The 17,149-nt window shown below is 45.5% G+C and overlaps 1 protein-coding gene across 1 annotated transcript; it reads left to right on the plus strand.

The window, feature by feature from the left end:
* Positions 1–31: 31 nt before the first annotated feature.
* On the plus strand, positions 32–16,608 carry CFDP1 (craniofacial development protein 1). The gene is made up of 7 exons (XM_053399248.1): positions 32–146; positions 1,592–1,703; positions 2,256–2,487; positions 4,009–4,115; positions 7,767–7,868; positions 14,448–14,606; positions 15,881–16,608. The coding sequence occupies exons 1-7, from the start codon at positions 92–94 to the stop codon at positions 15,969–15,971; spliced, it is 858 nt and encodes a 285-aa protein (XP_053255223.1). The 5' UTR covers positions 32–91; the 3' UTR covers positions 15,972–16,608.
* The last annotated feature ends 541 nt before the right edge of the window (positions 16,609–17,149 follow it).

Below are 17,149 nucleotides of genomic sequence, written 5' to 3' on the forward strand. Positions count from 1 at the left end.
CACTCTTGCTCAGGAAACCGGATGTGCTCTATGGTGGCAGAAGTACTTCCTGCCCTTTACTGAGGTAGCGCTTGAGCTTCGCCGAAGAGCCATGTCGGACTCGGAGGAATATTCGTCGGAGGAGGATGAAGATTACCTACCCTCAGGTGGGTGGTCCGGTCCCCGCGCTCAGGAGAGGACCGGGTCCGGGTGCTCGGTCCCTCCCCCCAAAAAGAGAATGCCTGGGAGGGCTTCGGAGTGGGGTTCCTACGTGCAGAACGCCTCTTACATCCGGGCTACACGTTGTGTTCATCACGTGACAGCAGTCCCGGCTCAGCAAGTTGAGCTGTTGAATGAGGTGGACGGAGTTTGAAGGGGGTGGAATGGGCTGAACCACTTCAGGCTACAAATGGAGGAGAGAAATCAACGTTTCAGTGCTCTCTTATTGTTGTCGTTTTTATTTTATTTTTATTTGTTGTTATTATTTTATTGCCTTCATATCCCACCTTGTTCTCCAAGGAGCTCAGGGTGGTGATATTTTCTCCCTCCTCATTTAATCCCCACAACAACCCTGCAAAGTAGTTTAGCCTGAGAGTCAGTGACTGACACAAGGTCGCCACTTGTGAGCCTCATGGTTAAGCGAGGATTTGAATCCTGATCTATCAGGTCCTAAAAGGTAAAGGGACCCCTGACCATTAGGTCCAGTCGCGACCGACTCTGGGGTTGCGGCACTCATCTCGCTTTACTGGCCGAGGGAGCCGGTGTACAGCTTGCGGGTCATGTGGCCAGCATGACTAAGCCGCTTCTGGCGAACCAGAGCAGCTCACGGAAACGCCATTTACCTTCCCGCTGGAGCGATACCTATTTATCTACTTGCATTCTGATGTGCTTTCGCTAGTACAACACTAACCACCACACTGGTTTTCCAGTGAGAAAAACCCTTTGTAAATAGAAAGCTAGGACCACAGAAGTGTTTCTTGCTGATGTGCTGTTTTTCTCCTTGCAGGGAGCTTTCACCATTTAAAAAAAAAGTTACCTTTATTTTAGTAACAGTATTAAAGTGACATCGCACTATAAAGCTAATAACAAAAATGTTTTTGAAGTTCATTTTTGTTAGGTTGCTTTGAGTTTAGTTTTTCTGAAAAGACAGCTAATAAATATAAATAATAATATCACAATCATTTTGATCATGTTTGATTCGAAGCCTTAGAAGTCCTACTCTGGACTTGATTTATTCCAATCAAACACACTCAACAAAAATGCAGGCAGTAGCTTCTCTAAGGGTGAGACATAAACCTTTTGATGTGTAAGAGTGTGGTGTACCTCTAATTTTAATTTAGAAAAAGAATATCTAGGATTTTACATTAAGATAATAAGGACTGGTTTCTTTTTGAAGTTGACATAAAGGAATGCAAGACCATGGGCAGGAGTGGAATATTGAATGATAAGAGTTGGGTGGCCCAGAAAGACCACTGTAGTGCAGAATACTGCCCAACTGCAATCCCATAGGACCCCTTCCCCATATAACATGCAATCCCAGCCTAACTATTGCTGCAGGCACAAAATCTGTTGAAATGATTAGTTTTGATAACTAAAGCTGTGTTGATAACAGGTGAAGAATACAGTGAAGATGATGTAAATGAATTGGTTAAGGAAGAGGAGGAGGAGGAGAAGCCATCACACAGGGAAAAATGCAAGAAGAATTCCAAGGAGATCACATGTCGGTAGGCACCAGCTTCATTTGATGTCAATGGAAGTGAGTGAGCAGATTAAGAACCCTGTGGCTGGCTCTAGGAATGTACATATTTGGTTCTGCTTATGAAGAAATAGCTCAGGTCAAGAATCATGCCTTCAGAATAAGTGGATCCTTAGAGAGTGATGACAGTGGAAGAGGGAAACTATCAGTAACACAGCCAGCTCAGCAACAGTTCTCAGCCGGTTCAGCAAGGAGCTGGCTGAGAATTCCCCCAGTTTTCTCTTTCATATCTGCCTAGGTTTTCTTCATTATCTGAGATAGTAGCCATTAAAATGGCTAATTATACCTTGACTGAGTTTTTCACATTCTTGTCTCCATTCTTGTTTTCTTTCAATGTAGGGGTTGCAGTGGTGCATGGGATACTGACATACTGTCATTTATCAAGCTTTCAGTCTTAACTCATGATTCCACATTGCAACTACTGGGCTTTTTGAAAGATCACTACCGCAAAAGTATAATGTAGGCAGTGGATGTAAAGCATTTGCTAATGTGAGTATGGTTTGGTGACATTCATTCTTAGGAAAAGGAACAAAGGATGTGGCCTCTTCTTAGAACCAGGTGGAGGAGAGGCATCAAAGGATGATGAAAGCGACAGTGAGGATGGCGAGTTTGCAGAAAGCAATCCACATATGAAAGAAAGTGATAAAAGACAAAAAGAGGATGCTTTGTGGGCCAGTTTCCTCAGCGATGTGGGCCAGAAACCAAAAGCACCTCCTGCAGTTCAGGCGTCTGGCTGCACACAGAAAGACAAGGTGAGAGGGCATATGTCATTCAGGCATTGCTGTTTGGAGAGGGCACAATAGGGGTAGTATATTGCCTTTGATAATTAATGTCTGCAAGATACTTGGGTTTCCAACTGATCACTAATCAAAGACGTCCAGAACAAGGGAGATTCCACACAAATGTCCATTCAGGGGTGTTTGTTGTTGATTCTTTCTGACTATCCTGGTTTGCTGTTCCAAGAAAGTAGATCAGATTGATGATGTTACAGTGGCATCTCGGTTTATGAACTTAATCCATTCTGGATGTCCATTCTTAAACCGAAACCATTCTTAAACCGAGGCGCGCTTTCCCTAATGAGGCCTCCCACCGCCGGTGCCCTTCCACCATTCAGATTCCGTTCTTAGGCTGAGGTAAAGTTCGCAAACCAGGACACTACATCTGGTTTTGCAGAGTTCGTAAAGCGAATAGTTCGTAAACAGGGCTGTTCTTAAACTGAGGTACCACTGTACGTATAGAGATTACAGTGAGAAATGGGAGGAGAGAGAGATGGAGGAAGGTAGTTAAGGTAGTTAACACCAGTTTTGCCTGGAAAGAAATGTACAAGTGGAGCCATGAATGCCATTATTTGCAACTTGGAAAAATCTTCAGAGTGCCCTTGCATGAATGGCATTATATCAATCAGGTCTTTAAAAGTTTCAAATGATAGTTCATTTGAGGTTTGAGATCTTGGGTTGAAGAGGCAATTTGTTCTTTTTCATGACTTTAAGCAGGAAGTAGTTGAACCCATAACATCTAGGCATGAGATTTGTTGATGTCAGAGAATGGCCTGAAGACGAGGACTGGGGAATGCATTCTATGGCAGACCAGCTTCTCTCCAATGGAGAGCTAGAGGGGGAAGAATTGCCCTCGTCCACAGCATGTTCATAAGCAGAGAGAGAGAGAGAGACAGCTGAACAGCTTAGGGAGGAGTTACCCAGTTACGAGATAATGACGACAGAACTAGAAGGGAGGGGGAAGCTAGTTGACACGTCACTTGAGAGTGTGTGAGGGGGACCCCCTCACCACAGATTTGGAGGTCCGAACGTATCAGAGAGCAAAGGAGTAATTTTCCGTTGGCGCCTAAAATGCTCCAGAAGTCAGGAGGAGGATTAGACTAGCTAACTGCCCTCCTTGCGGAGAGCTGTGTATTTGTGCTTACAACATGATGCTATAATAAAAGGACTATAAATCTATCCACTGCTTGTTAATTCTTATCTGTGAAGCTACTGAAGGGAGATGAGGACTCTCCACACCTGACAGTTGAGCTGCAAAACGTGGGGATCACACTTGTTTTCATGCTTGAATTACCAGAGAAGTGAATTGTCATTCGAAAATCCAAATTAGATGGGAGTGAAGTTTGAAAGGAAGTGGAAGCTGATGGCAGATAAACTACTGTTGGTATTGGGCATGGCATTGCAAATCTAGAACATCTGAACTTTAATGAACTTGAAAGAGAATTTGGGCTGGCTCTGACGTTTGACAAATGTGGTTTCTCATAATGTTTTGGTTAGCCAGCTGAAGAGAAGAATTCATGCAAACCTCAGGAGGTGGTGGAGGGATCTGAGAAGAGCAAAGTTGCCATCACCAAAGTATTTGACTTTGCAGGTGAAGAGGTGAGGTGAGTTTGGCCTCTTGCCTTTCTAGCCACAATGAGCCATTTCCCTGGTCCTTTTTGAGCAATTGCATTTAACTGTTTGCCTCAACTGTGTCTAAAAATATTAACAGTATTTTATTAAAATATACATATCCTTACTTTCTGTCTCATTATAGGGTCCCCAAAGCATCGTAGCAACATTCACATGAAGATTTAGGTTTCAATAGAACAGAAAAACTAAAAAAAAAATATTAAATGGCATCAAAACAGCAACATAATGGGTGGATAAGACAGGACCACTAGACATCCTCCAAACACAAGGCTGAACAGTGCTGTCTCCAGTGGGTTATGAAAGGCTGAGGGGGCAGAGAATATCACAGTAGGGACAGCAGTGGCAAAAAGCTCTTGACCCCTGTATGCAGATATTGTGTGTTAGAAGTGACCCTGGGTTGTATTTCTAAACCAAACTTTTTCAGCAGTGGGGCAGTCCACTGTCCCTCAGACCTTGTAGGGGGCCGGACTATATTTTGAAAAGAAAAAAATAATGAATGAATTCCTATGCCCCACAAATAACCCAGAGATGCATTTTAAATAAAAGCACACATTCTACTCATGTAAAAATACCAGGCAGGCCCCACAAATAACCCAGAGATGCATTTTAAATAAAAGGTTACATTCTACTCTTGTAAAAACACGCTGATTCCTGGACCGTCCGCTAGCCGGATTTAGAAGGCGATTGGGCCGGATCCGGCCCCCAGGCCTTAGTTTGCCTACCCATGGACAAACAGGTTGGCAGGTTCATATAAGGTTGGCAGGTTCATATAAGAGGAGACAAGTCTTCATATATTCAGGCCCACAACAATTATCTAGTAATATAACATTGACCCAGGGCCAGGAACTGGATAAAAATTAACTCTGCCTTGTCAAGAGGAGCTGCTGCACAACAAGAGAACCTTGCTTCTGTTTCATGCTGTGTAGCTTCAAAATTCCCATTGCTTGTCTGGACTTTTTCCTGCATTGATATAAAAGTGGTCTAGACACCCCCCCTCCCCACATTAACCACTGAAAGATCTAAAGAGAAAACTCTTCTCAGCAAAAGCGAACAATAATTTCTCATCCTGACACAGATAGCACTAAATGTGTTATAAGCCCCTGCACTGATGTAAATTGAAAGAGTGTGCAGTAATTGAACCAGTTCTTTTGCTTAGGAATTAATCTATCAGACCCTCGACTGTAATTAATGACCAGAAAGAAAATCTGAAAGTAATGAGACAGTCTCATCAACAGCCAATATTCTAGATGTCTGCTCTGACATGAGAAATTATGGAGGTTCCAAAGTACCTCACGCTTTGCTTAAGCCTGCCTGGAAAATGCCAGAGACTTTCGTATCTCATTAGAGAAAGGAGGTGAGCAGAAGAGTTTTCTGGATCAAACCATGGCTCATCCAGTCCAGCATTCTGCTTCCCACAGTGGCCAGCCAAATGCCTTGTGGAAGGGAAAAAGCTGGTTTTAAAGGCAGTAGGTCTCCTCTAATGTTTCTTCTTAGCATGTGATATTCAGAGGCACTGCACCATACAGACATAAAATAACCATATGACAGGGTACACACAGGTCCCGCTTTCTGAACGCAATAGGTTCATAGGAAATTGTTCCTTAAGCGAGCATTTGCCTAAGAAGCTGATGATTTCCATTACTTCCTATGGAAACATTTCTAATGTGTGATTTATCTGTTCTCTCTTGCCCTTCCTCCCCCCATGGTTTGTGCCTGAAGCAGCTGCTGCCAATCTGCAAAAGCCAAACAAAGGAAAAACTGATTAGTCTGATCTCTCCCTCTCTGTGTTTTCTGCCCAAAATGGCTGCCCATGACCAGCAAAACACAAACAAGTATGCAACTGAGCAAACTCCCACTGTCTAGATATCTGAACCAGCCAGGTTAACTGAGATTTTGAATAACATGTGTTCCAATAGCAGGACCTGCATGTAATCTAGTTTATATGTTCTGTCCTGATTCCATGGGAAAAAATCTTTCCGGGTTGGACTCCTATCAGGGATGCTGCCAAGTTGCAGTTTATAAATAAGAGTGTTCCTCCTGTTGCAAGCCAGAACTCTGCAAATATACCCTATAGTTACTACATATTCCATTTATGAACAATCAAAAACCTAATGCAACCTGTAATTCTTAGTGTACGAGTTCCGATTGGATTTTTATCCAAACCTTGGCTATTCTCCAAGACCTCTGTCATCAGTCCCAAAAAGAATAAACACAGCTCCCAACCGATCTTAATTTATATTTGTGTAACAATTACTCCCTTAGACACAGTAAATGTAATAAATTGGAACTGGAAACAGATGCCATTTAATTGTCAGTGACCTTATAAATGAGCAGCCAGGACTTGGTATTGCTTGTAGTGTTTTGCTGGGATCCTTATTGCACATTGGTTACCTATGGAGGGGTTGGCTAGATGGGGAGTACTTGGGGGAGGCTTTAGTAAATAGCCAGTTCAGTATGAACCAGTAGCCTGATGGTATGGTTTAAAGGGCAAATGGCTTCTCAGTTTTCTTAAGACACATTATTCCAGGGCTTGGCAAGTAGTATTGTTACTGATGAGACTTGCATTACGCATAGATTACCTGAGCCTGTAATTCAAGAAAGATATTGACAGACTGAAGAATATTCCGAAGAAGATAAGATACCTTGAAAGCACATTATATTTGGAAGAAACTTGAAGGAACTGTTCATGTTTACCCTAATGAAGAGGGAGTATGTTGACACTTCATGTGTTTAGGAAGGAAGGGAATCATTGTTCGCCAGGTCCACTGAGGATACTCCAGGAAGTAACAGGTTTAAATAACAGGAAGGTAGATTTCGGTTAAATGTTGAACAGAACTTCCTAAGTAGATGATCACTTCAGCAACGCCACAAAAACCATCGTTCTAGGGATATTGTAGATTCTCCTCCAAACTTTTTGAAAATGGTGTCTGTTGAGGATGCCAAAGCAATAGATTTTGAACTGAAGAAACTACACTGTCATGGATGAAGGAAAAAATGACTGCATAAAAATGGGTTAGATAGCATATCTGAGGATGGATTATTTGGCTTGTATTTATTTCCTGGACATTTTCTTGGTAGGAATTAAATTTATGAACAGCTTTTGGAATTAATATGAAAAAGCTGTATATGAATTAGTCTGTTAGCTGTGACAGCTAACGTTGGTATGTTCACTGGCCGGTAACCAGATGCTGTGGATGAACTGGGTGGATACCACAGTCATGCTCTCCTTGTGGGAAAGATTAGCTCCTCGAGGCATCTGACTTGCCACTATTGAAAAGAAAGTGCTAGGCCTTTTGTCTTATTCAGCAGGATAATTCTTTCATTCCTAGGGTCTTTCCCACTATGCCTCTAGAAGTCTGATGCTTGGTGGTTGTCTGTTGCTTAGCTGAGAAGAAATGTTTTAAGACGGCTGTGTATCTTCATAGCAGAGCTGCTGAGAAGAGTCACCCATTGAACTTCATGGCATACCAAGAACTTGAACCCAGGTCTCTGTAGTCATTGTGTGCAACACCACACCGCCTCTCACAACTTTATGGCCACCAGCTGCCTCTATAGTTTCTGCTCTGCACACGTGTTCCAGCTTTAACATATGGCTTTGGTATTCTTCCCTCTCCTTCTGGCAGGGTCACAAAGGAAGTTGATGCTACGTCTGAAGAAGCCCGGTTCTTTCTGAAGCAGCAAGAGCAGAAGACTGTCGTCCCAGCATCCTCGCCTACTGTTTCTGGGTAAGCCCTGGCTGCCTGGTCCTACAGTTCCAAAGCTTCTGTGGACATTAGAATTCTGCTGGGAGATTGTAATGCTTGCATCTTTGGTGTCGGCAGGATCTTGGGACCACTGTACTCATCAATGAGTTGCTTGTTGGATTCTACTTGTGTGACTTTTCCTTGCTCCAGTCACCCTCGGGGGAAGTAAATGAATGATCTACGCAGGGTTTCCCAAAGTTGGGTCTGTAGCTGTTTTGGGACTACAATTCTCATCATCCCTGACTACTGGTCCTGCTAGCTAGGGGTGATGAGAGTCTAAAAACAGCTGGAGACCCAAGTTTGGGAAGCCCTGAACTAGAGCATTCTTGCCAGGGAGGAAGGAGGTTTCACACACAAGTCACAGTGAGCTCTCATCCATGAAGGAACCTGAGGTCTGCTGCCATTCTCCTTGAGAGGACAAGTGGCCCCTGAAGAGGTTCTATGGCTGCACACAATATTCTGGCTACTTCCCTCTTGAGCTGAAGTGTATTGTTTCTGCCCTTCTCTCTTGTATTCTGTCTTTCAAGCTAAAGTTGCAAGCTTGACAATTTGAGGCCGTTGCAGAAAGTGCTTCCTGGTCTTAATAAACAGTAACCGTACAAATGGGGTGAGAGTACTTGGCAAGAAGTTGTGATGGTAGAACCAGACATACAAAAAGCATAAATAGCCATATTATTCCATTGTGGTAGTGGGGATTATAAAATCCACAGTAGGACAATTTTATTAGAACCAATCCAAATCACTCAAAATCACGCTCATTGTTCTGGGTTTGTGTGCGTTGCTGTATTTTGTTTAGGTATGATTAGTTGGCCATGCCCTCTGTATATCAACCATGATAGCTGCAGGGATGAAGGATGATATAAAAATATTTTAAATGATAGAATGTTGAACAAACTTTTGAATTCTGCAGAACTCTCCTTCAGGCTGGATGATAGGCAAGATGGGATGCCCCCCCCAATAAAGTGGCCATGGCATTAAAGCAATGTCATTTGCTGGTTGAAGCAGAAATGTAATAATTTATTTAATACCATGATATGCCATTCAGTATAAACATTCTCAACCATAAAACAGTTGTAAAATAAGTGTTATAAAGTTATGCATTGGCCCCAAGACTGAAGACAGTGTTTGACACCTAAGGTTATAAGTTTTACTCTGAGCAGACCCTTTGGGATCACTGGACTTCGGCTGTATTCCAAGCACAACTCTACTTCTGAGTAGAGAAGCTTAAGCTTGTGCTGTAATAAGGCCAGTTGACTTCAAACAATCAACTTAACTTAGAACAACCTGTAAAGAGCAGATTTGAGAATTGCATGCCACTGGACTCCCTTATCAATGAGCATTTACCCCATTTGTAAACCACCCTTCCATCACTTAAGATCCCAGGGTGGTTTTTGCAACGCAAATATTAACAATACATATATAACAACTGAAAGCCATGTAATGTTTGGTTTATGGATGCAGGCACCTGGGCGCCGAATTCTTGCCCTGCTAAAGCCTGCACATAACTCCAGGCAGAGGTCTTGATGGAGCTGATAGCTCTTCAGTTCCATTGCTAGTCCAGAAGCAGAGGCACAGGATGGAGGTCTTGCACCTATTCCTTTGCTTTTACTACGTAATAGTTGAATCACACCTGCACTGTGGACCTGTTGCTACACAGTGTGAAGGATTCCTTGCTAATAGTTAAATGAAATGTTCTCAGATGTTGGGTTTTAAGATGAAGGAGTTTGGTTGTGGGTTGGGAAAGTTCCACCTGCCCCCTCTCCCCGCCATGCTGTAATCCTGGCAGGTCTGATTGTTCCCACCATTCAAGCTGCATTAGCCAGCGCACAGTGACTCCACTTTGGGAACAAAGGTTCCATTTTCAGTCTAGATTTCCCTGTTTTTGTAACCCAGATTCAGTGTGCTAATCACAGCAGAGGCTATGAGAATATAGCTCCGGTAGCAATATTGTTAGAGGCTGGCCTTTCTGTTTGGGCTTATTATAGAGTTCCTTCCTGTTAATAGCAGCCTTGGTCTCTCACTCTCATCTTGGTGTTTTCCAAAATGACAGCCCTGAGTTTGTGACCTCTGTGGCCTCTTGTCACCTCCCAGGTTGCTGTGAATTAGCAGCAGGTGAAATTCAACTTTAAAGCAAGTTGGGCAGCTCCCTTTTCCTTAAGCATGGACTGGATTGAAGGGTCAGTCTTACATAAGTCGAATCAGTGCATCAGATCAGTGGCCTGTTACAAGATGCATTCCTTTCTAGCATTTGAGAGGTAAAGACATGCATCTTTGCTTCCAGGAGCTCCCTTGAAGCTTTGGTTTATGTATTTCTTTTGGTCTTCACCCTGCTTTGTGCTGAGAATTCAGGAACCACTCCAAGAGTTATATTGGATCAACTAAAGAGGTCATGGGGTAATCGTAGCCTTCTGCTGTAGCTGGAGGAGCCTCTTGTTTTCCCCTGTATATATGCTGATGCTGCCGTCTGTCTCAGAGCAGAAAGCTCTCCAGGAAACAGCCTGGGCTGGGACTGTATCCTTCAGGGGCTGGGCTGCGCCTGGCTCCATGAAAAGATGGCCACATTTCCTGCTGTCAACATCCACTTTCAATGCCTGTGTTAATTCTGCTGAACTGCTGCTTTCTTTCATGGTGGCAGGGGGGCAGTAGAAAAGAGGTGCAGAATCTGTGGCCCAGCAATGTTGCTGGGCTGCAGCTTCCATCATCTCTGGGGGTGACTGCCCCAAAACCTTCTGTCACAGGGATATCTTGCATGTTTGTAGACTTAATTTTAGAGCCATTTGAAATATTATCTTCTGGTACTAAGGCATGTGGTGAGATCAAAGTGTGGTCCCTGTTTGTTTGCAAGAGAGTCCTCTTCAGCACCCATGGAGCTGGAAGCTTCAGGTTTTTGGTGTGGGTAGATTTTTTTTTAATGGATCACAGCCACCAGGGGGCGCAGAACCACTCTGAGCCATGAAATCAGTTACTGTCCAGGTGATGTCATTTCGTCTACAGATTTAATAGCAATTAGAAAACTCTTTGTCAGGCTAGAAGGGGCCTCATTCCTCTGCATGTCCCTCCAAGAGCTCTAACAGCTTTTCAGAGGCCAGCTGCTCCAAAGGTCCTACAGCCAGTTTGAGTAGGCTGCTTTCCAGACAAATCACCTTCTTCTTTGCTCTCTGTGTGCTGTGTTTTAGTTCCCATTAGCCTGCTGCATCACCCTGAGAGCTCACGTCAAGAGGAGGCCTCTTGCTGAGAAGACTGCAGCCCTTTCAAAACACTGTCTGCTAGCAGCTAGAAATGCCATTAAATGGAGTGGAAACCTGGAGTCTCAACCAAAAGCCTGAATGCTAGACCTCTGGGCCAGCACTTTGCTCCTGTGTGCGTGGCGCTGCTTGGTCCCATTTGCTGCCCTTCTTTGGAAGGGATATGACTGGAAGCACACCCCTGTTCCTGAGCAAATCTTATTTTGGCTGCGCAGGCCAGTGGCCAGCTGTGGAAGCCATTTCCTGTGGTTTGAGACATGGATGCATCTTTCTGCTGTTTTTGGTGGAAGCAGTGCTCTTTCTCTGGATTAACACTCCCCCACTCTCCCTGCAATCCCAGGGATTTAGACCCTTCTGCTGTGATGCTGCGTGTCGATTCCACGCCAGACCCAGGCAAGGCGTAGCCGTTAGGAGGGAGCTGATTGGGCCAGGCCTGGAGGGGGAGGGGCCAGGCAGGGAGCATCTGTCCTTCATTTAGCTGCTCTGTGCTTTGTGGAGGCTGGGAGGGAGCACAGCTGCAGAGCACCAATTCTGCAGGCACCAGCCAAAAGGGGAGCTTGGAGCGGCTCTGAAAAATGTGCCTTGGAACAAAATATGGCTCCTGTAACGGCAGGCGTTTTGCCCTGAAGCACAGCGGTGCACTTTGAAAAGAGCAACGCTGGCTTGGTTGAGAACTTTTTTGGGGGGGGGTGCAGGGAGACGACAAGGGACTTGGATTCGGGAACCAGCCAGTCTCAGTAAAAGCTGGAGCCCTGTGCTGTATGCTAGACCAGAAAAGTGTCCTCTTTCAGCAACCAGGCCCTTCAGATGTTGAGTTCTAAACTTATTATCTCAGCTGTGAAAGTCCAATGACTAGCCATGGTCTTCAACGGCAGCTGTTTGGCAGAGGATGAGAATGAGATCCTGATGATAGTCGCTGGGCTGCTCATGAGAAAGGGCTTCTCGTGTTACCTTGGGCAGGTCACTCATTGGGCTTGTTTTCCAGGCAGGGCACGTTTCCCATCTCGCAAGTGCCAGAGACCTCTTTCTGGGAGACTGGCTGTCCTCGGGCTTCTCATACCTTTTCTCAGCACACCTAATCACGCAGGATTGTGCGGAGGATAATAAAGAAAATGGGGAGAGCCAGGGGTGCTGATCTGAGGAGCTGGGAGAAGTGGTGAAATTAAAAACGTTACAAACTAGGGGTGGCTAACCTATGGCCTTTCATATATTTCTGGACTCCTTCTCCCATCATCATCCCTGCCATCTGACTAGGGCTGACTCTGCCCACACCTGAAAGGCCACAGGTTAGCCACCCTTGTTACAAGCAAGCATTTAGCCTGGCTGTTGAACTGAACAGAGGCATGAGCCTGGATTGTGTTTCAAATTTTGCACTAGCTACACAGGCAGCAAGGAGTGCAGAAAGAGTGAGAGTGTGTTGTTGTACACCTTGAGGCCCTGAATTTGGACTGAATCTTGAAAACAAAAGGGTTGGAAAACGTTTTCCTCTGACTCATTGTTTTCCAGTAAAATATCCTGAATGCTGGCCTTACCCGTCCATGGTTCTTTCCCCTCGGGCTTAGAATGCAAGTCGTTTCCGCTCTGACTTCTCAGAATGGCCCCTGATTGGCAGAAAGGAAGTTATCCCAGGAATGCAAATAAACTGCAAGCTAGAGACTCTGCTGACGGGGTTCATGGGAGTTTGCAATGCCGTTTCCACGTCTGCAGTGACGGATCTGCAGAGGCCCCATTAAGGCCGCGTGGCGTTTCCTGCACACCCTGGGAGTTGGAGGGCCATGCTGTTTCGTTACTTAAGGGCTAGAATTTCCCACTGGGCAGATGGCTGTGATTTAGACTCTTTTCCAGGACTGGGCCTCATTCATTAGGAGACTTCTGCTGTCCAAAGAACTGGCTTCAGAAACTCCAGTGACATTTGAGATGCAGTGGAGGATTCTGCTTTGGTGGTGCTCGGAGCAAAGGAAAGGGAGGCCCAATAATCAGTGTTCAGACATTCTGCATTTTTTGTAAAGCCTTCCCACGGCACTCCAAAGTTGTGTGTTGGCAAGGCAAGCTGACTGTCCACCTGTGGGCACTTAATAACCTCGTGACTCACTTCCTTGTGGAAAGTTGGATGGGAAAAAGTAAAAAGTTTTGTTAGCTGCAGGCAGACTTTTGACATTGTTATCATAAGTGCATATATGTGGCAATAGTTTTATCAGAATGGACCATGGGAGGCACTTTGGTTCAAGAGCTAGATGGACTTTTGGATGGTGAAGCCTCTTTGTTCTATGGATTATTCTTCTCTCTGTGCTCCATTTGTAAAAGGAGGCAAATGGGAGCCTTGTTTGTGGGGTGGTTGTTGTGGCTACATTTTATTTATGTACTGTTTTGGCTCAAAGGTCCCCAAAGCTATGAGCAGCATATTGAAAATAACAGACTATACAGCAGAGTATAGTAAAATGTTGTTAAAAAATCCACAAACAATCAATATAAGACACCAGAGTAGCAACCTAGGAGGGCCAGGAGAAAGCCTTCCCAAACTCATGGATAAAGGGTTCTCTCACCTATCATACATTCCCATACACTTGGGGCCTAGAAACCTGAATAGACAAGACCCTGGGGAGCTGCGGTTGGGCAGAGCTGTAGGTAGCACGGGGCTAGAGACTCCAGTGACCTGACATGTACTCTGACGTACACTGGGGTTTCCTAATTCTGTAACTGAGAGGAGGACTCCAGGCTCCATGACCTGAACAAGTCCAGTATATAATTGTCTGGATGCATTCATCAAGTGTTAGGTTCTTAAGAGATGCTATGCCTATGCCTTCAGCCATCTTCCTCTTCAAGGGACTTAGAAGTAGTGACCATAATACTTAAGATTTTATAGTGTACTTTAGCATGTTCAGATGGTTTTGCATATATTCTCCCATAATCCTTAACAACAGCCCTTTAAGTAGACAAGTATTATATCCCCATATTGGGAAGTCACCAGCCTGATTCTCTCTTCATGTCTTAGGCTATGACTCCCATCAGCCCCTGCCAGCAGCTCTGATGGGAGGTGTGGTTCAAAACATCTGGAGGACACCAGGTTGTGAAGACTGGTAGTGTGTGCATTGGTGGCAGAAAAGAGAGTTGAACCACAGCTCATTCCCTAAACTGCTGAGCTGCTGCAGACAATGATGGCTTGGGCCCACCTGTAGGAATTTTCACCTGCAAGGGGAAGAGCTGCCAGGTTGCTGGACTCTGGAGGAGCTCTGCATCCCCCACCTAGGCTCATCCTCCTTGTTTTGCTGGGATTTCCTTGAACCTCCCTTGTAACCTGCCTTCTTGTCTCTACCAGAGTGAAGCGGCCGAGTGGCATGAACAGCCTCCTGGGGAAGATAGGCACCAAAAAGCAGAAGCTCAGCACCCTGGAGAAATCCAAGCTAGACTGGGAGACCTTCAAAGAAGAGGAGGGCATCGGGGAGGAGCTGGCCATCCACAACCGAGGGAAAGATGGGTAAGAGGCCAGCATCTTCCGGCAGGCATAGCAGCAGCAGTATATCTTTTCCAGGGTTTTGACATTTGTGGTTCTTTCCACGAACCTTGAGGCCTCAGATAAACACTTCAAGCAGGGAGCAGATTCCCAGCTGTCCCTTTGGTCTGGCACTGCCTGCCCCTGTGACATCAGGGGTGGGCAGTTTTTAAGCTTGTATCGACTGTGTGTTTTTGCTAGAAGTCCAAGGTCCACCAGGCAGAGCCTGGAAACTGGCCAGTGGAACAACGCAAAGACCAGGACAGCATCAACAAATAGTTATATTTTATAGGACTGGAACAGAGAGACCGATATGTAGTTAAATTGGGAATTAGAAACCCTTGCTGATCTAATGCAAATCGCCCAGGAATGTACCAATAATAGATCCCAATAAAACTTGGGGCACCCCGGTGTACTCCACACACATCTCATCTCCATTCACCACCAGTGTAACTGCAGTGAGCTCCAAGTTTGTGAAACCAGAACACTCTTGTTCTGGCCTGGCCTGGTTTTGCAAGAGATGAGGAGGATCTAGACACACACACACACACACACACACAGAGAGAGAAAGAGAGAGAGAGAGAGAGAGAGAGAGAGAGAGAGAGAGAGAGATTCTTCAGCTGCTTCTCATTATGGTGTTATGTAGGGCAAGTCCCACAGGAAATGCCCCTTTGGTTTTGATCTGTGTGCCTGGCAGTATGTAGGACAGGCCATGTGAGAGCCCTGGGGTGTTTGCGGGAGGAGAGATAGGTGGCCTTGTGCTGCCCCACTGAGTTATGGCAAGGGGTTGATGAGGGACAACTGAAGGTTCCACAAAAATGCACTTGATTTCATTCATGCTTGTCTCCAATGTCATTATTGGAAATTATTTATAGCTTGCAATTAGTTGGACAATTTGGGTTATTTTGTTGGGGAAGGAAAGTCAAGTGAAGGACTTTAGCTCTGCCTGATTCTTAATCTTTCCCACTCTCTTAAATCCATATGCAAAGTTGTTGCCCAAGACAAGTTGCACATAGAACGGGCTGCAAGAACTTACTGGCGACATGGGAGCACCAGTGCCCACCATCTGCCAGGGGAACCTTGTGCAACAATGACTCCCTGGGGCTGCAAAAGCGAGGTGGCACTTGAGGCAGTGAAGCCCCTGCAAGGGCAGCAGCAACAGGGTCTTTCCGTAGTTTATTTCCTGGTGTCAGACTGGAGGCCAGACTGGCTTGTGTTTTGGTGTCTCTGGAGCTAACCCTCTGCCTCCTTCTCTGCAGGTACTTGGAGAGGAAAGCGTTTCTGGAGAGGGTTGACCACCGGCAGTTTGAGCATGAGCGGGACATACGCCTGAGCAACATGAAACCTTGAGACTGCTGCAGAGCCCAGTCCGAATCATGCCTCTGATCTGGCTAGCCTCAGAAGGCAGCAACTCATAGAGTTATGACCTATATGGATTTTCTTTTTCACCACACTAGTGAATAGGTGAATGGAGGTCGCTGTGGCAGGTGATTTGCCTGCCAAAGAGCTGCTGTGTGCAGGAAATACCAGAGTGGTTCTGCTGGGCGCTTGTCAGCGGCTGCGGTGGAGGTTTTCCAGATCTCCCTGCTCCTGGTGGTTAGGAGGGGCAAAGCAAACTTCATGCTGTGGCAGTAGCCTGCTCATGACCGCTGCCTGGGCACCACTTCCCTGGGGCATCAGCTCCATGGGTCTCCCAAGGGCTGCAGACTCACAGAGCGCCTCCGTGCAGCTGGAGGGCTTTTCTTCCCAAGGACACAATGCACTCATGCATTGTGTCAGCATTAGGCCCATTGACCCACTTTCTGAAGACACTTCCTCTTCTCCCTGTGGGATCTCCGCTCTCGTTTTTTCATAAACCCTTTCACCAGGATTTTTTTAAAAAAGCAAGTCCTCTGTCATGCTCTGCACGAACATCGGAGGAACAGCAGCGTGCATGTGAGGAAAGCCGGCATCCCTTTGTTCCTTTGAATAAAGTGTTAAAACTTTATTGTCGGGTGTGTCGTTCTTCATCCATTGGCAGGGAACCTTAAAGCGACTCCTTTTATCAAAGCAAAGACTGGCTGCTTGGACAGAGTCCAAACCCGTTCTCACAGCCTTGATCCTACGTGCTAGCAAAATGCATGTGGAAAGCTGTAACCTGTCTTCAACATGAGGAGCAGGACCTGGTGCATCATTTGATGCTTTTTCTCCCCATAATCCCCTATGGGGATTCACTTTGAGACCACCTGGAACTCAGGTGGACGTTTGATCAGGATTGGGAACTGGCTTCTGTCTGTGCGTGTGTGTGTGTCTGTCTAAAGTCCACATTCTTGTAGAGAACATAACCAATAAATAGAGGAAACAGTTGGGGAAGAGATAAGGAGGCAGCACTGCAAACTCTGGATGCATTGTACAATCCTGCAGGTGCAAGCCTGCCTTGCATTTGACCCATCAACCCCTTTCATGTGGGTGGGGCAGTGGACTGGTCCTAGTCAGACCAACAGAGAGAAATGTAATAGTCTCACAACTTTGGGGAACTTATTTTCTTT

The sequence above is a fragment of the Podarcis raffonei genome, chromosome 8 (assembly GCF_027172205.1).
Source record: "Podarcis raffonei isolate rPodRaf1 chromosome 8, rPodRaf1.pri, whole genome shotgun sequence".
NCBI classification, from domain to species: Eukaryota; Metazoa; Chordata; class Lepidosauria; order Squamata; family Lacertidae; genus Podarcis; species Podarcis raffonei.

Excerpts from the sequence above, each read along its gene's own strand:
- CFDP1 (XM_053399248.1), top strand. The coding sequence starts at position 92 with ATGTCGGACTCGGAGGAATATTCGTCGGAGGAGGATGAAGATTACCTA. Across the intron at positions 2,488-4,008 it reads GCTGCACACAGAAAGACAAG|CCAGCTGAAGAGAAGAATTC; the intron begins GTGAGAGGGCAT and ends TGTTTTGGTTAG. Across the intron at positions 7,869-14,447 it reads TCCTCGCCTACTGTTTCTGG|AGTGAAGCGGCCGAGTGGCA; the intron begins GTAAGCCCTGGC and ends TGTCTCTACCAG.